Below are 22,287 nucleotides of genomic sequence, written 5' to 3'. Positions count from 1 at the left end.
ACCGATATCTCCTATTGTGAACTTGACGTCATTCTCCTCGTACAGCTTGCTCATCACCTGCACTATCTTTCTGTCCATTCCTGTGTGTGTTAGTAATGTCAACAATTTCTTCCTGTCTACCTTATCGTAGCTGTCAGTGCGTGGGGTGACTCGTATTGCTAACCTCTTTCGTTGTGCACATGGTAGTTAGTCACGCAGAAAATTATGCGGAGAACAACAACAACAGCAGTAGTAGTAGTAGTAGTGACAGTACATGTACTAATAATAGTAATAATGGTGATGGTGGCAGAACACACACACACACACACACACACACAAACCTTCACCACACCTGTACACATCTTGTAAATGCTGAAAGACACTCCAGGTATCACTTTTAATTTTGTTAATTGTCGCATATTGCAGAGCTGAAGGAGGAATTACACTAAATATATTTCTGTTCTAATACCCAATAAATACCACATAGCCGCTCGCTCTTTGAAGTTAACTGTATTCAGAAATGAATAACTATTCTTCCACAGGCCTTGTGATGTCGTCAGTTGAATAAAAGCAATCATATAGGGCCGATTCTTTGTCTTTTTTCGCATGGAAGGAAAGAGACAGACAGACACATTGGATATATGCTTGATTGATGGTTGTTCCCAACAGTATAATTATAAGGAACCAGCATGGTTCACCTTACCTACTTTATACCTGCTTATAAGTTAAATCATTACTGTTACTAAGAATATATGTACAAGATGAGTTGTACCTACTACCGATCTGTGCAGTAGTATAAAATTTAATATCATTCTGGTTGCAAACTTTCAAATAATAATTAAGATAGTTAATATGGTAACTTGTTGCGCTAATCCGGGCAACAACATAATCCCCACCACCCACCCTCCAGATTACTTCATTCAGTCCTTAAGTTTTTCGTCACGGGTGCAGGTGGTCGGGTTAGTAGCTACTGCTACATTTAATTAAAAGCCTCTTACTTACACACCTACAGTAATAGTATTGATTGTGGCAAGTGGCAACTCTTAACTTGGTGGAGCACCTGCTCGCCCTGTAGTGGACGCCGCAGTCCCACCCTGCCACCTACGACTGAGTACTGACCACTCCCACTCCCAGTTTGTTAACTTTGTATTTAACTGTGCGGGCAGTGGGGCCCCGCGCTGGCAGGACGTGAAGCACTGAGAGGGAAGACAAAATAGTGAGAGAGTACAAGAAGAATGGCGTGTTGGTAGCCACTCAGTAAGCAAAGGTTAACTATTCATACACGGTTGAAGGCACTTAACTAAAGCGGTGTGTGAGTATGTGAGGTGGTAGCAAGTCCACCCGCCCCGGAAGTGTCCATCAGGAAACGTAAGTAATATATTTGGTGCATAACTCATTATATATATTTCACAGTGGTGTCATGTCTTAGCCTAACGTTGCCAGCCCCAAGGCCGAAACACCAACGCATGAACCATCACAGATCAGTAAACAAGGCAAATAGTATGTTGCCAAGTATAGACCCTCACAGTGTTTATAAGTAACTCAATACCTGATTGTCACAACTCGTCCCCACCCACTCCAGCCCTGCTTTGCCAACCTGCAGGACAACATATCACTGAACTAACAAACACCTGCTGGGAATGCAGACATCCAAAATAACGAGTATATGGTAAATAAACGAACGAACCACTGACCCGGGGCTTATCTTTCGGCCATTATCTCTTTCATCTTTCACTTATTATATGTCAGACACATCACAAAGTAGAGTCGCTGGTCTAACCTTTCATGTTGGTTGTTGAGATATATCCGCTATTGCCTGATTTGTGTATGATAAAGGCCTAGAGCTGCAAAGCTGGGGAGCAGCGGCCACCCGTGACGTCATCCGCCATTTTCCCGCGTGACGTCATCACCCGGCGCCATCTTGCTTTTCCTCTCCCAGTCTGTTGAATTCCGGTATTATTTTCTATTGCTCTCAGTTTATTTATTTTGGTTCATAAGTCACTTTTTATGGATCCCAGGCATATTTAGTTGTTCTTCAAGTGTTTTCCAGGCTTCTCTTGGGTGAAATACGTAATTATGAAGCTTATTATGGCCTAAATAAGAGCCAGAAATCCTCTCCAAATTTTCCATCTCTGTCTGTTTGATTTTTTGTTACAGCTTGTAATGAAGTGTGAATGGTTTCCAAAGATAGTTTATCGTTGGCAAAGAGTGTTTCGCTCCTGATAAGTGAGATGTGTTGACTTTAAGAGTGATTTATAGTGCCGGTAAAAAGTGTAAAAGTGAGATAATATAGAATATTTATTTTATCATTCCAGCGTGTTGCCAAGTTTTGATGTGTTGTGAAAGTGGTTCATATTTTTGAAAAGTGTTATCGATTGTGTTGAATAAGATTAGTGGGCTTTATAATTGTTTTTAAGCATGTCGATGTTATAACACTTTTATTTACACTATTTTTTAAATATTTCTATTATTGCTTATCTCGGCAGTAATTTTATATTTTAGGGATTAGTTTTGATTGGTGACAAGTCAGAATTTATGTAGCATTCGTGTCCAGCTGCCTTTTTGAGTATCGTCATTTTCAAAATGGTTTACTTAACGTAAATATGTCATCCAAGGGGTGTGGGGGGGGCCTGGCCCCTTACCTTCTGCCGCTCGGTGTGTATGTGTGTATGTGTGTTGCTGTCTTACGTTGTGCAGGTGGTGTGTGTGTGTGTGTGTGTGTGTGTGTGTGTGTGTGTGTGTGTGTGTGTGTGTGTGTGTGTGTGTGTGTGTGTGTGTGTGTGTGTGTGTGTGTGTGTGTGTGTGTGTGTGTGTGTGTGTGTGTGTGGTTTTTATTATAGTTTATTGCCATTTTTAAGGAATACAGTCAGATTTACAACCAATAAATGTCAGATATGGTCTGTCCAGTCGAAACTCCTAAAGGCGGTGTCACACTAGCACTTTTTTCGTCGATTAATGCGATTTAATAATAAATAAGACTTGCCGCGTCTCTTCAACCTGCTTCTACGTGCATTGGTTCTACCACTAACTATGAGCGCATCCATGCACGCTTTTTTGGCTTGTTTAGCTCGTCTAAGTTTCGTAATACACAGTATTACGTTCAGAGCAGCGTATCTGCCGCAGCGTGGCCTCCATGTTTGTGTTTACATTGTGTTGGCGGGAAGTGACGACGACACACCGTTTGTGTGTGGCAGGCCGGAGCCAAAATATTGTCGATTTTCTGAAAAACGACGGAAAAAGTGCTAGTATGACACCGCCTTAAGACAGACGGTTTTAATTAAAAAAAATTATTATATGCAGTGTAATTCACTGTTTGATCTGCTGCAGTCTCTGACGAGACAGCCAGACGTTACCTTACGGAACGAGCTCAGAGCTCATTGTTTCCGATCTTCGGATAGGCCTGAGACCAGGCACACACCACACACCGGGACAACAAGGTCACAACTCCTCGATTTACATCCCGTACCTACTCATTGCTAGGTGAACAGCACCTACACGTGAAAGGAGACACACCCAAATATCTCCACCCGGCCGGGGAATCGAACCCCGGTCATCTGGCTTGTGAAGCCAGCGCTCTAACCACTGAGCTACCGGGCCGTGTGTGTGTGTGTGTGTGTGTGTGTGTGTGTGTGTGTGTGTTTTGCTGTCTTACGTTATACAGGTGGTGTGTGTTGCTCTGTCTTACGTTGTGCAGGTGGGGTGTGTGTGTGTGTGTGTTGTTCTGTCTTACGTTTTGCAGGTGTGTGTGTGTGTGTGTGTGTGTGTGTGTGTGTGTGTGTGTGTGTGTGTGTAATAATAATAATGATAATAATATACGATTTATTAGGAGTTGCAGTACATACATACTGAAAATATACATAGTGGGGGGTGGGGGGCTTATATCTAGTATTCTATCCTAGTGATTTATGGCTCGTACCATGGTGGGTATGGCGCTGTTTTTATAGCAGTCGGTTCTAGTGGCTCTCGTGGGTATCAGGAAGTTGTGACGGGTGGTGTGGACAGGGCGAGGGTTGGCAGGAGGAAGAAGATGGCGGATTCTTGGATGACGTAGTAGGCTTCTGCCCAGTTTCAACAGGGCTTCTCGGTGTTTGTTAGACAGTCTGGGAAGGTTCAGAGTGGTCAGGGCGTGGTCGTAGTTAGTGTAAGCAGGGCCGAAGATGATTCTGCTTGCCCTTTTTTGTACATTCTCGAGCTGCTGCCTTTGAGTGGCGGTGAGGCAGGAGGACCACGTACGCTGGTGAGACATACATGAGTCTTGGCAGAATAAAGTTAGGTATACCCCTTTTGATTCCTCTGTTGGTGTGCCCAGTGATTTGAGTCTTGCGTAGCATGTAAAGTCTGTAGGCCGCCGCCCTAACTGTGGCGGTGATATGCTGCCTCCATGTCAGCTGGTCGTCCACTGTGACCCCAAGCATTTTGGCCGACCGAACCACTTGGGATGGGTGAGGGACTAGTGTGAACTGGGGAGCGGGACTGCCACTGAGGAAGTGCAGACATGCATTACCACAGTTTTGGTGTGGTTGATTGTCATTTTGTTTTCCTCCGTCCACTGTTGTAGTTGTTCCAATGTTGCTTGGAGTGTTGAGTAGTCTGTTTTTTTTGTGTGTGTGTGTGTGTGCGTGCGTGCGTGCGTGCGTGTTTTACTGTCTTACTTTGTACAGGTGGTGTGTGTGTGTGTGTGTGTGTGCGTGTGCGTGCGTGCATGCATGCGTGCGTGCGTGTGCGTGTTGTGCTGTCTTACGTGATACAGGTGGTGTGTGTGTGTGTGTGTGTGTGTGTGTGTGTGTGTGTGTGTGTGTGTGTTTTGCTCTGTCTAACGTCGTGCAGGTGTGTGTGTGTGTGTGTGTGTGTGTGTGTGTGTGTGTGTGTGTGTGTGTGTGTGTGTGTGTGTGTGTGTGTGTGTTATCCTATCTAACGTTATACAGGTGGTGTGTGTGTGTGTGTGTGTGTGTGTGTGTGTGTGTGTGTGTGTGTGTGTGTGTGTATTCTGTCTAATGTTATACAGGTGTGTGTGTGTGTGTGTGTGTGTGTGTGTGTGTGTGTGTGTGTGTGTGTGTGTGTGTGTGTGTGTGTGTGTATTATCCTATCTAACGTTATACAGGTGTTGTGTGTGTGTGTGTGTGTGTGTGTGTGTGTGTGTGTGTGTGTGTGTGTGTATTCTGTCTAATGTTATACAGGTGTTGTGTGTGTGTGTGTGTGTGTGTGTGTGTGTGTGTGTGTGTGTGTGTGTGTGTGAATAAGACAGAGTCTTATTCACCAAACTTCGTGTATGTGGGCACAGTCTGGCAACAGAGACGGGAAGGTGGAACAGGAGAGGTAGAGGGCGCATCCCTGTAGAAGAGAGAGTATGCACGTGCGGTGCTGTACAAACGGAGCTGCACGTGGTAGAATCATGTCCTCGTACCCAACCAATACGTGACTTGTATCGCTTTGACTCGTGGCAACAACTGATGCTAATGAATGTTAACGAAGTGGCAAAGATTTCTTATGAAATCCTGTTAGCATATTCTTAGTCAATTAACAGTATACCAAATAATTGGGTATATAATCATAAAGTTTTATAGATTAATAAGAACGGTGCTACCTTTTATACAATTACAATAGTTGATTTTATGTGCCTACTTGGGAGTAGGAGACTTTGTATTACTTCTAAGGAGTGACGGAAGAGGTAAATATATATGTTATTTGTAAATAAATAAATCCAATGGTAAAGGTTTAACTACACACCATAAGGTTTTAAACTGCTTTTAAGTGCTATGGACTGCAAATTATATTTTTATGTTTCAAACTATTTTGTTTGTTATATGTGCATTTGTGGTCAATAAATATCTATCTATCTATCTATCTGTGTGTGTGTGTTATTGTCTAACGTTATACAGGTGTTTTGTGTGTGTGTGTGTGTGTGTGTGTGTGTGTGTGTGTGTGTGTGTGTTTGCTGTCTTACGTTATACAGGTGGTGGTGTGTGTGTGTGTTGTGTGTGTGTGTGTGTTAGCGTGCGTGCGTGTGCTTGTTTTGCTGTCTTACGTTATACAGGTTGTGTGTGTGTGTGTGTGTGTGTGTGCGCGTGTGTGTGTGTTGCTCTGTCTTACGTGTTACGTTGTCTTACGTTGTGCAGGTGGTGTGTGTGTAATTCACCTCGGTCGTCTGCTGGTCACCCGGCCAGTCTTCCCCATTACAGAGCAAGCTCATAGACCGATCTTCGGGTAGGACTGAGACCACAACACACTCCACACACCGGGAAAGCGAGGCCACAACCCCTCGAGCTACATCCCGTACCTATTTACTTCTAGGTGAACAGGGGCCACACATTAAGAGACTTGCTTATTTTCCTCGCCGCGCCGAGACTCGAACCTGGGCCTCTTGATTGTGAGTCGAGCGTGCTAACCACTACACTACGCGGTGTGTGTGTGTGTGTGTGTGTGTGTTTTACCTAGTTGTAGTTTTACAGGGCCTGGACATTATGCTCGTGTGGCCCCGTCTCCATAACTACACTTATCCAATTTTTCTTTAAAACTATGCACACTCGTTGCTGACACCACTTCCTCAACTCAAACTGTTCCATGTCTCAACACATCTTTGCGGGAAACTATATTTCTTAACATCCCTAAGACATCTTTCCTTCCTCAGTTTTACTATGCGATCTTGTGCTTCTGATGTCATATTCTTCTCTCAGGATTAGTTTCTCATTATCCACTTGATCCATTCCGTTAATAAATTTATAAACTTGTATCAGATCTCCTCTCTCTTCTCTGTTCCATAGCTTTTAGTCTCTCCTCATATGTCATCCCTTTAAATTCTGGAACCATTCTTGTAGCCATTTTTTGAAGTCTCTCCAATTTCCTTATGTGTTTCTTTTTATGTGAGGGTCCACACAACTCCTGCATATTCCAATTTAGGTCTTATTTTAGTACTTATCAATTTCTTCATCATATAGTCATCCATATAGTTAAATGCTGTGTGTGTGTGTGTGTGTGTGTGTGTGTGTGTGTGTGTGTAATTCACCACGGTCGTTTGCTGGTCGCCTGCTGGTCACCTAGCCAGTTTTCCCCATTAGTGCCATTACGGAGCGAGTTCTGAGCTCATAGACCAATCTTCGTGTGTGTGCGCGTGCGTGTGTGTTTGTTTGTGTGTGTAATGTTGTCCTAATGTGCAGAGAGAGAGAGAGAGAGAGAGAAAACATATGTATGTCTTGTGTAATTCATCATTCTACCCATCGCAGGTCAATAAGCCAAGGAGGATGTTAGTTCCTCGGTCATTTTTCATAAGTTATGAAACTGGAGAGTGAAGACGAGTCACTGACTGACTGGCGGCGGCCGGCGGAGAGAGGACACAACACAAGGAGAGGAGATTGTTTACATTTCAGCCTCCATGTGTTTTTAGGGTGAGAATGAATACGGTCGTTTTATATAATATCTTGATACATAGTTGGTCAATCTGTATCAAGAAACTGGGAGACTGACGCTCTACTTTCCTGTGCTTTGTAGGTATCTTGTTATCCTATGATATGTCTGGTAAAGTATTGCCCGGGCGTTCCTTGTGCCACTCACCCTTCCACCTCTTCTGTGGTCTTATTGGTATGTAAAAGTTATGTAAAGGCTGGTGGTTGACTTAACCCAACGTTTAGCGTGGGACCCCAATTCTCCGCGAGTGTCAAAGTCTGTTAATTCCATACTCCAATGAAGTGTGTGGCAGACGTCAGGTGTGTTCTAAGAAGAAATGACCACCACTTTTTTTTTTCCTCTCCCTGTATTCATGTTATAGCAGTAAGAGAGAGAAGAGGAAGAATATGATGATAACCGTAGACTCTTCTCCCTAGGTTAATACTTATATATCAGAAAAAAATTTAAGTTACAGAATATCATGCTTTGTATATCAACTTCAAGACTTGTCGAAACAAAAGAAAAAAATTGTCAAGAAAAGGTGCATGGCCCTTCTGTTCCTCTGATTGCAGGCATGTATTGTAACCTTCTTTAGTTTGATATTGCCACTGGCATCCTTATCTAATTGAATTAACCCATCCTAAGGCATTTAAACCTAACTAAACAAGAAGTGTCACTTAGGTAAGGTTTAGTTAGGTAAGGATCAAGACAAAACCATGGTGGTTGTCACAACAACAACAGGGCAGACAGGGCTGCTTGCTTACTTATTTAGTTTACTTAATTACTGTTATCCCCGCAGCCTTCAGTGCATGGAGGAGGATATCATGGTCAACCCGGTCAGAGGCTTTGGCAAAATCCAGGTACACAACATCGACATTTCCTTCATCAGCGAGTCCTTGGAGTAGCCATTCATAGTGGGCCAATAGATTGGAGAGGCATGATCTTCCTTTACGAAACCCATGTTGAGAGTAGTTCGTGAGTTTATTTTCTTCTAAGTAGGTGATGATACCATATTTTTCCAAACACTCAGCAGGTGGGAGGTGAGGGCTACTGGTCTGTGATTTTTAGCTTGGCTTCTATCTCCCCCTTTGTGGATAGGGGAGATTACTGCCTCCTTTAGCATGGTTGGGATGATGCCAGTGTCAAGAGAGCAGTGCCGAATTTTATAGAGAGGCTTGCCAGGGCCTCTTTGCACTTTACAAGTATCTAGAATGGATGGCACATCATTGGGTCCAGCTGCAGAATTCATCTAAGTTCACTGATGGCTTTCTGTGTGTCAGCAATGGTGAAGGTGATGTTGTCAAGGCAGTGGTGGAGGTGTTGGTTTTGCTCCCTGAATAAGTCTCTGAGTTATTGCATTATCTTTGTAGTATTTGGTTGTGAGAAAACCTTTGTGTTTTGCAGGGGTAGAATGTGACATATTTCTTCAGGGTTCACTGACATTTCTCCGTTTTCAGCTTGGAGTGGCCTTACTCTTGTGTGTGTACTAGAGAACTTTTTGCAGTACTTGTAGAAAAACTTTGGGTTGACTTTAATGTTAACTGCCTGATTTTCTTCCCATTCTTGCTGTCTTTCATGGGAATCTTTGATTTTCTTCTTTGGTTTGTAGCGAGCTCTTCTGCCTGATGTTTGTTGCCTTATGTATTTTCTGGTTTAAGGTTGCCCATCTCTTTCAGCAAGATTTTCCACTGCCTTGGAATGATGCTTTTTCTGGAAGTTTTCCTCCTGGCAGGTACATTTCCTTCACAAGCCCTTAGGATGGTGGTGAGCATAACCTGGGGGGTCACTGTCTTGGAGCACAACCATCTAGTCTATGTTTCTCAGCTGATCGTTTATACTTTCTCAGTTTGCTTGGCTGCAGAAAAAGTTTATTCTGGAGAAAGGATTCCTCTCTGTGGGACTGGTTACCTTAGGAGCAGCATTGTTTTTGTATAGTTTATATCCTGAGGAGATTGTGATCAGAGAAGATAGTTTTTTTCAGCAGATATGCCATCAATAGCATCACCATTGTTGGTGAAGAGTACGTAGATCAATAATGTTATTACCCCCTGGTAGGTTAGTTTATTAGTTGCACTAGGAATGAGGAGTTTGTTATGTCCAGGAGTAGTTCAGCTTGGGTCTTTTCAGTGGAAGTGCTTCCAGTTAAGATTCCCTCTGGCCACCTTAAAAAGGGAAAGTTGAAGTCCCAGGTGAGGGTGATCTCAGGGATGGGAATTTATAGGGAGTCAAGCAGTTGTCTTAGGGACTCCATGGCTCTGCTGAAATTGTTGGGGCAGCAGTGGGGAGGTCAATAACAGTTTACAAAAACCATGTTGCATACCTATATATGAATTGTCTGGAGTTCTGTTTGGCTGTATGAGCATGACAAGACCATATTTCCATTGAGAGCAATGTCCTTTCTCAGGTATGTTATTGTTCCCCCATGGGTTCTTGCTATCTTGTCTGTCTGGAATGGGGTGTAGTTAAGGATATTGATTTCTACTTCCTTGACACCTGCTGATAGGTGGGTTTCGGTGAGGACAGTAACCATGAAGTCCTCCTTGCTGGATAGTTCCCTAAGAAATGGAAGCTTGCTTTGGTTTGTCTTAGGGTACAGTCCTTGAATATTGCCCACTAAAAGTCTCTCCACTAGTGAACTCTAACCCTTGGCCAGGCCCAGGCTGGATTCATGGGAGTCACTGCTGCTGGAAGTACTTGTGCTGGGTGGCTCTGCTGTGTTGGTGGTTTGGTTGGGTTTTGCAGTGCGAGTCCCTCACCCTCCTCAACTTTGTTTATATTTGTTATGTGTTTTCACACATAACATATAAACATTAATATTCACAAACCTTTCGTCTTGTTTTTATTGCTTCAACAAATTTCTGGAAGTTAATATATATTGTATGGTATTCTGCAACCTTAATCCTATTTAACTTGTATATAAATAAACATTAACCTCGTGAGAAGAGGCTACAATTATCTCCACGTTATCCAGAGAAAGCATGCATGGACTTCAGCTTCTCCACATTTGAGTAAGGTGGTGGAGCTGCACTGGCTTTTAAGAGCCTCCATTACATTCTGCTTTGGTGTTCAGTCAGATTACAGCCTCTCTTATGAGGTATTATTTCTTGGGGAAGGGAATTGGTGATAATTGGTATTTGTAACCCATTGTTTGGATGGATTAGAGACTTCATGATTGGTTGTGAAATGAAGGTAGTTGTGCACGGCTCCTCGAGTCATACAGTGGATGTTTCTAGCAATGTACAGGCAACCCCCCTTAACGAAGATTCACACAATGAAATTTTGCTACAACAAAGGTTTGATTTTACTACCATCTGCTCGTTTAACATATACCAAACTTGCTTTAACAAAGTTTTATCCAGGTAATTTTTTGCAAGTTTGAAAGCACCGCCGTATCACACAAGCCGACAGGCTTTTGAATACACCAACGCCTCTCGTGGACAACACCCGCACCACTCACTCCCCCTGTTCAAAACATTAACAGCATCAGCAGCAGCTGGTCTTCCTCACTCAACTTACCACCAAAACGCCCTGCAATGTCACCTAGCGTTGCTAAGAAGACCAGGAAGTCTCTTATTCTCGAAGTGAAGCTGGATATTATTCACAGACACGAGAGAGGTAAGAAAACTAATAGCATTGCTTCCCACCATGGCTTGACTCCATCTTCTGTCTCTACTATTTTCAAGTCAGCAGACTCTATTAAGAAGGCTGGTGAGACCATATCTTCCTTGCAAGCTAAAAGAACCACCTGAACTTGTGACTCTAGAATGGATAAAATGGAAAGGCTTGTGGAAATGTGGTACATAAGTTTTGTATGTAATACAATGATGTGCCCTTTGCTTACATTCCACAGGTTGCCGGTTAGTGTCTTTCCCGTTTCACTCTCCCTCCCTTCATAAATTTAAGATCATCAACATTATAAAGTTACGTACATACATACATTAGTGTACATTATAATGACAAATTAAATTAAACTGCCTAAAAGTTTAACTTCATAATTTTTACTTTCATTAAACCTTTCACGGTATTATGATGCACTCTCGCTTTGTTTACTCTCAATGGAAGTTCAAGTCAGGGGTTAAACTTGTTATGATCGGTTCACTTAATGAAGTTTCGCTTAATGAAGGGTGTTTTAGGAACGTAATCCCTTTGTTAAGCGGGGGTTGCCTGTACCTCAAGGTTTTATTATTGGTCCTGTATTATTCTTAATATTTATTGATGATATTGCCTCTGGACTCTAGTAAATTTGCTCATTTTGCTGATAATTTAGATTTATGTCCAGCTCTTCCAGTAAATAATTCATAATGCATTGGGCCTAGTCTAACACTTCAGTCATGTATCATTACTGTATCGCAGGAGCTAGCCGTGGCATCTCTCATTTTCAGTCAGTAAATATTAATTTTTCTAGATTTAATTCCATCTCTATTACTGACTACTTCATTGGTACCCTTCCAATTCCAAATAAGACTTCAGCCAGGGGTCTTGGTATCTTGGTGGACGATTCACTGAAATTTCACCGGCACGTCAGGGAGGTGTTATGTAAAGCAAATAGTGTTGCTAATACTATTGTTAGGGAGAACTTCATGTCAACCCTCAGCCTTTTTTGTTGCAGATAATTATCGCTCATATTCATCCTATTATCGATTCTGTTGGTGTGTTGTGGAACACAGGTTATGTTGGTGATTTGCATTTACTTGAATTGGTTCAGAAACAGTGGAGTAAGAAGATTTATGGTCTTGCTGATTTATCTTATGCTGAGAGACTGTCCAGGCTTAAATTATTTTCTATTAAGGGTCAGCTTTTTTTTTTTTTTTTTGTTTGTTTGTTTTTTTTTTTTGCTGATCTGATAATGGAATGGAAAGTCATGAATGGATTTTACCCTTGCTTGATCCATCTGTTTGAAAGAACAGATTATGATAGAACTAGACCTCACTTCTTCTCTATTCGTCTCATCACTCTTTGGAACGCTTTTCCCGAGGAGGTTGTTTCATCCACCATTGTTCTTGCTTTCATACGTCATATTGAAAATTTTCCTAGTCTACACCTACAGTATATGAGTTCTGCTAGTTTCTTTTTCTATTGCTTTTATTGCATATGCAATTAGCCACTCACCAGATGTTTTCTTGTTTTTTGTGTACATTTTAGTTGGAAGATGCAACTGTGACTGGTGAAGGAGGAGACCCTCATCAGAGTGAGAAATCATGATGAGAAAAACACTTATGTAAATATTTACCCTGAAGGGTACTGGGAACTGGTTGGCTCCTTATGTATGGCCTGTTCTCGAATAAACTACAGCCTTCCACTTCACAGGATGAGGATGTTAGTAGGATTAGGAGCAGTGAGGAGGGTGGCTGGCAGATGTCACTATTCCATACTCACCAGTCATCTGAGGCACCAGAGTTCCACACACCTTAGTCTCACACCTCTGCCTCTGCATCATGAACCCCGCCATAGACTTCTCTGCACAGCTCGCCTTCTACTCTCCACCCAGGCTGCATCCAGGTGGTTGCTGCCCAGGGAACCAGTCAGGTGCTTTCACACAGGTGAGCACATCTTTAAGAATAGAATGATTGTGTTGGTTGTACATTCCTGATGGAAGTTTAATATCCAATTGTGTTTTGCTTTGGGAAACTGAAGAAGCAACAATTTTAGAAGTGGAATAACTGGTATAGTCATTATGTGTTAACTATACAGCTTCTTTCTTAAATGAAGGAAATGTGGTTGCAAATTCTTGATGGAAGTTTGATATGTAATGGCATTCTTTTACTTCATCAGGTGAAGGAATCCTGGTATGGGTATTATATCTTTAGTGTGCTGTTACTCTTTCAGATAGAGGGAAGTGTGACCAGGTGACCTCTAGAATAGAAGGGCAGGGCACCACTGCCACCACCACCACTAGCTATGTTTCCTGCGTGGTGAGGGAGGTGGTGGATCACTGGACTCAGAAGCTTGCCATAGAAGAGGTGCCGGAGGGGGACCTTGCTGCCCAGCATATCATGGCACATGTCCTTGGGGTCCGCCGGGTGAGTCTTGTGGTGGTGGTAGTGATAATAAGAGTAGTAATAGAGTTGATATGTCTGTTTCTGCAGTTTCAGTCAATACACACTAGGGAGTTATGATGCTTTGTCTTTGATCTTCTATTTTGAGTAACATCTCATACCTTATCAGAAATCACTGAAATACTTCATGATTCTCCTCCATTGCCAGAGTGAGCTACAGAGGCCAGCCATAGCAGAGACAGAGCTCAGCGAGGAACAGATGGAGGAGGTGGACCGCCTCATGACGTGCCGCATTGCAAGGTGAACACTGTTTTGGCAGGATTGGGGGACTGAGTCATAGGTATAGGGAACAGGACTGATACTGAAGCATGATAGAATGATCATGCATGACAGAAGTGAATGGAGGGCAGTTGTGAGTGTGTGTGAGGAGTAATGCAGCTCTGCAACTTCCAAGGTAGGTGGTACATATTGATAGTTTCAGAGAGGTGTCAGCATTTGGGTGTGGTAGGGGAGGATATTTGCTATGAAGGGGCTTGTTCTTAACTAACTCCTAGATGTGTGGCTGATCAGTGTGAAGTGAGAGCACAAGTACTTTCTCTCCTTTGTTAGGGATCAAGGGACTGAGTGAGTGATGTAAATTGATGTGCGAAAGTCTTTTCTTGGTTACGATACTTCCCTTTTTGCAGGAGACAGCATGTAGATAACATGTATGTAGGAATATCTTTTATTTATTCAGTGTTTTATATGCTAGAAAGTATTGCTTCTTTTCTTAGTTCAATATTGCCTTGTAAGTAATAGGGTTTCTACAGCGTGATCTTTATATTCCCAGCATGCTTGTGATCATCTCTAGGATTTCTGTGTAATATTAGATACCAATCATGGTTACAGCAGCATAAGATCCCTTGTTCCTCCAGGATGCCACTGCAGTACATATTGGGTGAGTGGGACTTCCACAGCCTCACCCTCAAGATGGCGCCGCCTGTGTTCATCCCGCGGCCAGAGACAGAGGGGTTAGTGGAGCTGGCCATTGGTGTCCTGAGGGAGATGGAGTCACCGCAAGTGTTAGAGATTGGCTGTGGGTCAGGAGCCATCAGTTTGGCACTGCTCAATGCCCTCCCACAGGTTGGTATTTGACTAATTTCTCTGATAACTTGCTGGTCTGTGTGTCTTATTATTCTCTCTGTTAGTTTGATGAGATTTGTTAGTAGTGCAGTGTTTGAAACACTGTGTCTAGAATGGGAATCATGCATCACAAAGAAGTCAGAAGATGGCATCAGAGTTTGGCAAACCTCAGATACATGTAATTCTGTTATTTTTCTAGCTATGTTGTTATTGTTTTTATTTATTTATTATTATTTCTATTTTTTATGAAGCTTATAACAATTACAACTGAGAGATGTGCATATTTCTTTTCATTGGCAACATTTCAAATTGTGTTCAGACAAACTTATTGTTTAATATTCTATATGAGTATTTATGACATAGGAATATAGTAAGCTTTACTTTGGCAATCATTCATTACTGAAGATAAAGATTATCACTGCAGCTATAAATCCATAGTCATCAATGTGTAAGGCACGTAGTTATAGCACATGTTGGTTCTAACAAACCTGACCTGACCGTTGTTTAAAGACATACAGTCCTCTCTGTTCATCCTGCCTTTCAAGGAGACCAGTCAACCATGGCTGAGCTTCAATGATAGGGAAGAGTCAGACTATGTAGGTCCAAACTCTTCCTTCTGTGAATGGCTGATCAATCATGTTAGTACTTTTGCTGCAGGCTACCTTTTGATAGGTCAGACTTGTCCCTTGACCATGGACCACTTTTTTTTATTGCTGGTGCATCTTAATGTTGGCTGGAATGCCCTTGAAAGTATAGTTGTTGTTGATGATGTAGTCCTCAGAATACCCACATGTCACCACCAGCTGACAGGCTGCAGAGAAAACACATTTAGGTGATGAATGGTTGGTTTTGAGTTGTGTGATATTCTTCACATCAAAGAAATCCTCCTGTTGCAGCTTAATGATGGGAAAATGTCTCTTGATCGTATGATCTTATCCTTACCATCATTTTGAGGATTGGGGATGAATTCTTTTAGCTGTCATAGGGGAGGAAGGAGTTACCATTGTTCATGATGAGTTTGAAATGCTTGAGCTATTTTGCATACATAAAACATTGCCATTAGCAGAAAATGGGTATTTTTGTTTAGTCTGTGCAGGTGTCACAAAAGATGATGGGGCTGTGAAGTCTTCAACTTGGTCATTCATTTTCAACTTAAGCTACCTACCTCACAAGAGCCACATCTACCTGTTACCGCATCCCTTAAAAACATTCTTCTGATTTACTGATGTCAGATACAAAAATTGTACACACAAAGCTTTCTTTTCCTTGCTGCATTCTCAGTTAAACCATATGTATTCTGCATAGCATAATCCCCAATTGCCCAGAAATTACAAGAGCCTGGTAATAATAACAAGTACACCTCACCTGAAGGTGGAGTGTGTGGCAGTGGACCAGAGCAGACATGCTGTACGGTTGACGGAGAGCAATGCAGTGCAGCTCGGTCTGAAGGAGAGACTGACAGTCGTGCTGGGGAAGGTGAACAAGGACACTCGGCCACCTCTGCCTCACTCAAGCTATGACCTTGTGGTGTCTAACCCTCCATATATCTTCAGGAAAGACCTCTTGGACCTCCAGCCAGAAATCATGATGCAAGTGTGATGTTTTACGAATCTAACTATGAAAACACAAAAAAAAATAATGGGGAAAAATCAGCCATAGAGAATATAAATATGAGACTTCATTTTATAAGTCCTCATTGAGTTAATATCCCTGTGGTCTTCATCTTTTTATGTTAATTTTGACATGCAAGGAATACAGTTGCAATATTATCAGTATCTGTCCAGAATATGATTTTGTATACCTTTCTAGTCATCTTACTAATCACTTCAACCTAGACACTCTGATAGCTAAATGAGATTGCTTTGTAGTGATTATCTATGGATGTTCTTTACTTTCTAATAAATAAACATCAGAAGAATAGAAAATGAAAGAGCAATTTTAATGTAACAGAGAGAGAGAGAGAGAGCATTATAAATAATTAAATATTGATTTTAAGCTATGAGTGAAGGGTTACAGTGTGCATTTACTGAACAGGTATGAGGACTTGAGAGCATTGGATGGGGGCAAGGATGGCCTGGAGATGATCAAGGCATTAGTCCTGCACGCTCAGCACCTGCTGCTGCCGGGCCGGACACTGCTGATGGAGGTGAGGTGCTGCTGTGGTGTTAAGTATTTGTGCAGAGTGAGGAATGTTTTCTTAGGGTTAAAAGCTTTAAGAATTATGGTGAAAATTATTGAATAGGTAAGAGATGAAAAGCAGAAAAAAGTTGAAAGTATCCAATTTCTTTTAGAATGGCACATTACTTAATTGTATTATATCTTAAGGATTTTTTAAAAATTAATCTTTCAACACCATGGCATCTTAGCACATTGTGTGAAGGATCAATATATGAACCTTTTACCAATATTCAACAAGAACAACTGTGAGAGATTTGCTCTAGTCACTTCTGAATTGCATTCATTCATTCTTTTCTTGTAGATGGTGAAAGATTTCGTACTGTGAATTGTTGCTTATTGCAGTGGAAATTTTTACTAGTGTCATGTTCCAGGTGGACCCCTGCCATCCTTACCTGCTGCCTGCATGGCTTGAGAAACAAAATCTTCACCTCAAGCTGCAGAAAGTCCATCAAGACTTCAACAACAAGGATAGGATCATGGAATTTATTAAGGAAATATAGAGCTGCTTTTAGTGTCTTTGGTAAGAGTGTAGAATTCCTGTGTACTGGTAGAAGTGTTGTGGTATTAGCTATGAGTATAGGTGGTGTAGCCTGAGTAGTACAGTTTGACAACATTTGAGGGAATTGTAGTTTGTTGTATATTTTTTGGTGATTTGATTTGTAAAAGTTTATACTCTTGTTTTGTGTTGTGGTAGGATGGTGAAATATCAAGATGTTAATTGCTTTTTTTTATTGACCAGTTTAAACCCCACATTTATTACAAAATATGCAATCTCAGTATTCCAAAATATGCATCACAGTTTGCTCATCTGAGGGTCACTGCAAGTAAAACATTGCAGTGTTCCCTATGTTAAACTGAAAGCTACAGGAGCACAGTACAATACAATGACAATCACAGAATGTATCCTTACTCTTGTAAACATTTTAAACACTTGAGTAATTTCAATGTAAGAGTAATTTGAGCAGTTTCTGTGTAACTGCAGTGTAAAACTTCACAAAGTATATGTTGTGCATCACAGCAGGCTCAGACATCAGTTTTGTTTTCATCCATAGTTAAAATTGGTGCCATTACTGAAGTAAGGATACATTTTTGCACGAGTGTACATTAACAGTTTAATGTGTTCACAACCTTTAAGAAGCCTGTATTCACTTGTTTGGACTTCTTGCAACTTGCATGCCAAACTTCTTTTCCAAGATCAAAGCTTCATGGCACAAGTGAACTAATGGGACTGTAGACAGACAAAAACATTTCCCACACGCATGACTTTGTAACTGTTGAGCACCAGGTAGTTGTATAAAGTAATACTTGTAGTGCATATAGTAAGTACATATCCCTGGAATAAATGAAAGACTGGATTTGGCACTTAACACTAGAGTGCATTGGCAGGGTATTTCTTGAATTACTTTGTGAGTACAAATGTAGCATGGACTGACTGATAAGGTTGCTATGCTACTCTGCTTTAGTACTTAAATCATCTATACCCTTACAATGGCCTTGTTCCTCCATGCCATCCTCCAGTTAAAAATATAAGGATAATCATTCCAATAATGCCAGCAATGTAGTGTGAAGGAATCGTGAGTATGATTTCAAGTAGGCAGGATCACCTTACTGGCCAAGGAATCCTGAGTATGATTTCAAGTAGGCAGGATCACCTTACTGGTCTAGCTTCTGTTGGGCATGCAGTTGAGGCACAAGCACTTCTTCCTGCTGACCCTCTGCCATCAGTGCCTCAATTTCTTCCACCCTGTAAAAGTAAAATGTATCCATCAATGTTGCAGTTAGATGAGAATGGCTGTGTTATTGCAGTGTAATATGTGTTGTTTGTTGCCTTGAAACCACACCAATCATTTCAGTCTGGAATGACTCCATATCATCCAAGCAGGAAAGATAAGACAGCAAGTTTATTATTTTCAGATTTACCAATGAGACAAGAATGAGGTTCTGCAGCAATAGAGTTAAGTGAAATGTTAACCATGGTGAGAGGCTGCCCTTCACAAGACAACTCACGTGCGAGGGATGGTGTCTCCAGCCAGGTCTTCCATCCCATCAGCTGTAATCACGATGTCGTCCTCAATCCTTACTCCCCCAAAGCCACGGAAACGAGCGATGGCTTCAGGTACCAGGAACTGTGCCTGCTCAGGGTTGGCTAGTGCCTGGTCCAGCAGCTGTGGGAAGTTGTCGCAGAGTTACTGGACTATAAGGTACATACACAGGAATGGCTTACAAGTTGTGTAGATGAGAATGGCTGGGGAAAATCAAAATTGGTGTGAATGGATGGCAAGAGGAGGTAGAATGGGAATGGAAGAGAGAGAAAATGTGTGGAACTGAAATTATGGAAGAATAAGATGGAATGAAAGAGCACTCAAGAATGGCATAAGGATTAAGAAAAGGTCCTGATGTACGAGAGGTAGTATGATGGTAGTTTGGGTGGTGATATCCTCCGAGCTAGGGCACAGATGGTCTCAGTCCTGCAGCAAGGTGTGTTAGACATGGAAAAGTTGAGCTGGAGCATGTGGCTTGAATGTAAGAAGTATGCTTGACAGGAGAGACGCTACAAGTGATTCTTCCTGAGTGTTGCTAGAACTGTGTAGAGAGATGAATGAAAAGGCAATGAAGGCATGCCAGATGTAGGGACAATTAGTACAGGATATATATTTTTTTGTATTTTTTCTCTTCTAAAGGAAGTATGGAGAATGGGAGAGAATGAGTTGAAAGAGATGCCAGTGTGTGTGTTATTCACCCTGGTCACCTGCTGGTCACTCAGCCAGCCTTTCCCCTACTTAAAGAGCTCATACTGACTGATCTTTGTGTAGGACTGAGGCCACATAAGTACATAGGATGAGACTATGTGTGTGTGTGAGAATAAAGATTCAGTTACATCCTCATGTAGGGAAATTATATAAATATATAATGCAAGTATGTAAGTAGATAAATATGAATGTATGTTACACAAGGTTTATATTCATGTTCATGGGAAGGAGTGGTGACCTGACACTATCGAGTCCCTTAAGATGGGACAACTGCCCCCCCCCTCTCTCTCTCTGATTCTTAGAGGATAGAGGCTTAGAGGATAGAGGGAGGAAGAGGTGGGGTTAGACCTCATGTATTGTACTCCCCCCCCCATCAGAAAAAAAAAAAAAAAGGTGTGGGTGTGACATATTTTAGGGGAAGCTGTCACCTTACTGCAAAGCGAGTCTTGAATGGCACTGAGGTACATAGCAGTTGAAGCTTTTTAGGGTTGATATATGATGGAGTATCTTTAGGGTAAGACTAATAAAAGTGACAAGATTAGGCTGCAGAGAATGGATGTATCTGAGGAATGAAACCAGAAGCAAATGAGAATGACAGGAGTGGATTACAAGTTGTATGGAAAGAAAATGGCTGAGAGGAATGAAAATGAGCATGAATGGATTATGACATGAGAAGGAAGAGTGAGAACTGAATGGGATGTGAGAAAATGGTAGCATGAGATAGATAGAGAGGTGAAGTGGGTGGGACTGAATATATGGAAGAATGAGATGGAATGAAAGTACTCTAGAAGGAAAAAGGAGGCCCTGATGTATGAGAGGTGGTATGATGACAGCCAGGGGGATGATCTCTTCCAAGCTAGGGCACAGTGTATGGATGTGAATGCAAGGAACTAAAGGTGGTCTGAATCCTGCAGCTAAGTGTGCCAGATGTGACTTGGGAGAGGATGAGTCGGTGGAGCATGTGGTGCTGGAGTGTGAGAGCCTGAGAGGTATGTGAGAGACAGGAGGTGATGATGCAAATGACTGAATTAGGACATACTGTAATAGGGAAGAAAGAGTGGAGAACAGAGGAAGGCAATGTTGCTGGGACTGTTGCCAATCCAAAAGTCTGACCCTAGATCAGCGTTTCCCAATCTTTTCCAACCAAAGCATCCACAACTGTCGTGTCTAAGCAGTCCAGTACCCCTAACTAATATCTTATTAGAAGGTCAAAATAAAGTATGTGCATCACTTCCTGGCACTCCAGTTTGGTAAATGCTGCAGTCTAGAGAGATCCTGAGCTGCCTGTAGCATCAAGAACAAGATCACATGCATTTGATGGACAATTGATTTATACATATATTTACTACTCCCAGAAGTCACTCACTCACATGGTCAATGAAGTAGCACCCTGGCTCAATAGTAAGCACCATGTTCTCTTCCAGAGTCCTGGCAGTGCGCAGAGAACGGAAGCCAGCAGGTGTGGGGCGAGGTGGATACTGCTCCAGGTAGCCACCCACATCGTGCACATCCAACCCCATCAGGTGACCCAGGCCATGTGGCATGAACACGGAGCCAAGATTGACCTGCACAGAAGGAATATCAGTCATTATAAGTTACATATCACATAAATGGATGGACATCAAGATATTCTGAAGACACTTTTTTTTATCTGAAAAATTAAATGAAGACTTTGTACATAACACCTAAATTAAATCATATAAGTAACACAAATTTTCACTTTATAAAATGTGTTTCTTAATATTGTTCATTTGGCTCCTCCTTGGTTCCTCCACTAACCTTTAACAAACTGAGCATTGAACTGCTGCAGTATTACAAATGTAAAAAGTCCTCACACTAAGGTGCCAACACCGTTTCTTTTGTGGTTAGTTGTTGAGGCTCACAACTATCTTTCCGGGAAGACAAGTCATTCTAATGATGCTTTTGTAACACTAAATATTCTATGCTCCCTCCAATACAGACACCAGTGTGAGTTACCTTAGTTGGCTGTTCAGCTGACAAAGCAGACAGAAGACAAGAGGCTAACCACTCCTATTTTGCTTCCTCCCACCCTCTCAACATGCCTACGACAACTACAAGAAAGGGGAAACGTAAGGATCAAAGTTGGACACAATCTCCCATATATTTTCATTCAAACAGGATTTAGACTGAGGACAATATTGTGTTTAGTGCAGTGTTTGAAGGATGCACCACTTTTCAACTCTGGTGGGAAGACCTGTACACTATCTCCAGATAGACTGCAAAAAAAAAAAATAAATAAATAAATAAATAAAAAAATAAAATACTGACAGGGGAGAAAGAAAAAAAGTGCAATTTCAGAAACCTCACCAGCATCCTTTAAACAGTGCACTAATCACCACTATGTTGTCCCATCCCAAAATAGTAGCAGTTAGCCTTTGTCTGGCACATCAGATATGACCATGCTCTCTTTACATCAGCTGAAGAGCCAACTGAGGTGACACACACATTAGTGTCTGTGCTGGAAAGAGCAGATAAGGTTGCCAGTTAGTGTTCCAAAAGCACCATCAGAACATCTTGCCTTCCTGGGAAGGTAGTTGTGAGCAACAACAACTTGCTGCAAAAAAAAAAGATGGTGATGGTCCTGTGGTGTGCAGACTTCCTGCATATGCTGTACTTTGTAGCCAGCTCCCTGGTTGCTCCATGACTCAGCCTGCATATTTCCCACTCCCATCCCAAAATATTTACTTCTCTTCTTTGTATCTTGACTACTTAGTGTTCTGTCCAATAACCAAAAGATATGAGGAAGAAAAGTAAATCTTTTAGTGTAGAGGCCAATCAGAAAAGCAGATTGAGCCAAGGAGCAATCAGGAAGGTGGTTACAATATAGTTTAGACTCCTGTTACAAGCTAGGAGAGAATGGA

General features: G+C 41.9%; 2 protein-coding genes across 5 annotated transcripts in view; one reads left to right on the top strand and one right to left on the bottom strand.

The window, feature by feature from the left end:
* The first annotated feature begins 1,062 nt into the window (after positions 1-1,062).
* LOC123519453 (MTRF1L release factor glutamine methyltransferase-like) lies at positions 1,063-21,114 on the top strand. Of its 4 annotated transcripts, XR_006679014.1 has the most exons (11): positions 1,064-1,347; positions 7,200-7,361; positions 12,667-12,899; positions 13,186-13,379; positions 13,564-13,655; positions 14,270-14,477; positions 15,849-16,066; positions 16,512-16,623; positions 17,027-17,175; positions 18,570-18,856; positions 20,830-21,114. XR_006679014.1 is itself a non-coding variant. In XM_045280751.1 (9 exons), the coding sequence occupies exons 2-9, from the start codon at positions 7,249-7,251 to the stop codon at positions 17,153-17,155; spliced, it is 1,299 nt and encodes a 432-aa protein (XP_045136686.1). In that variant the 5' UTR covers positions 1,063-1,347; positions 7,200-7,248; the 3' UTR covers positions 17,156-17,373. The 4 variants fall into 4 exon arrangements, 1 of the variants encoding a protein (XP_045136686.1); XR_006679016.1 differs by lacking the exon at positions 7,200-7,361; XR_006679015.1 differs by lacking the exon at positions 1,064-1,347 and having other exon boundaries at positions 7,117-7,361.
* The window catches only part of LOC123519452 (xaa-Pro dipeptidase-like), a 48,039-nt gene continuing 43,119 nt past the window's right edge, over positions 17,368-22,287 (bottom strand). The window contains exons 9-11 of the mRNA XM_045280749.1: positions 20,776-20,970; positions 18,663-18,820; positions 17,368-18,399 (exon numbers count right to left, since the gene is read on the bottom strand). Of these exons, the coding sequence (XP_045136684.1) occupies positions 18,309-18,399; positions 18,663-18,820; positions 20,776-20,970 (444 nt within the window). The 3' untranslated portion in view covers positions 17,368-18,308. The remainder of the gene's footprint in view (positions 18,400-18,662; positions 18,821-20,775; positions 20,971-22,287) is intronic.

This window comes from Portunus trituberculatus, chromosome 45 (genome assembly GCF_017591435.1).
Source record: "Portunus trituberculatus isolate SZX2019 chromosome 45, ASM1759143v1, whole genome shotgun sequence".
NCBI lineage: Eukaryota > Metazoa > Arthropoda > Malacostraca > Decapoda > Portunidae > Portunus > Portunus trituberculatus.
Note: the sequence above shows the minus strand (reverse complement) of the source record. Positions and strands in the feature narration are given on the sequence as shown.

Coding starts and splice junctions, on each gene's coding strand:
- LOC123519453 (XM_045280751.1), top strand. CDS start 7,249: ATGAAACTGGAGAGTGAAGACGAGTCACTGACTGACTGGCGGCGGCCG. Junction 7,362..12,666: donor AGCCTCCATGTGTTTTTAGG/GTGAGAATGAAT, acceptor TCCACTTCACAG/GATGAGGATGTTAGTAGGAT. Junction 16,067..16,511: donor CTCCAGCCAGAAATCATGAT/GCAAGTGTGATG, acceptor TTTACTGAACAG/GTATGAGGACTTGAGAGCAT.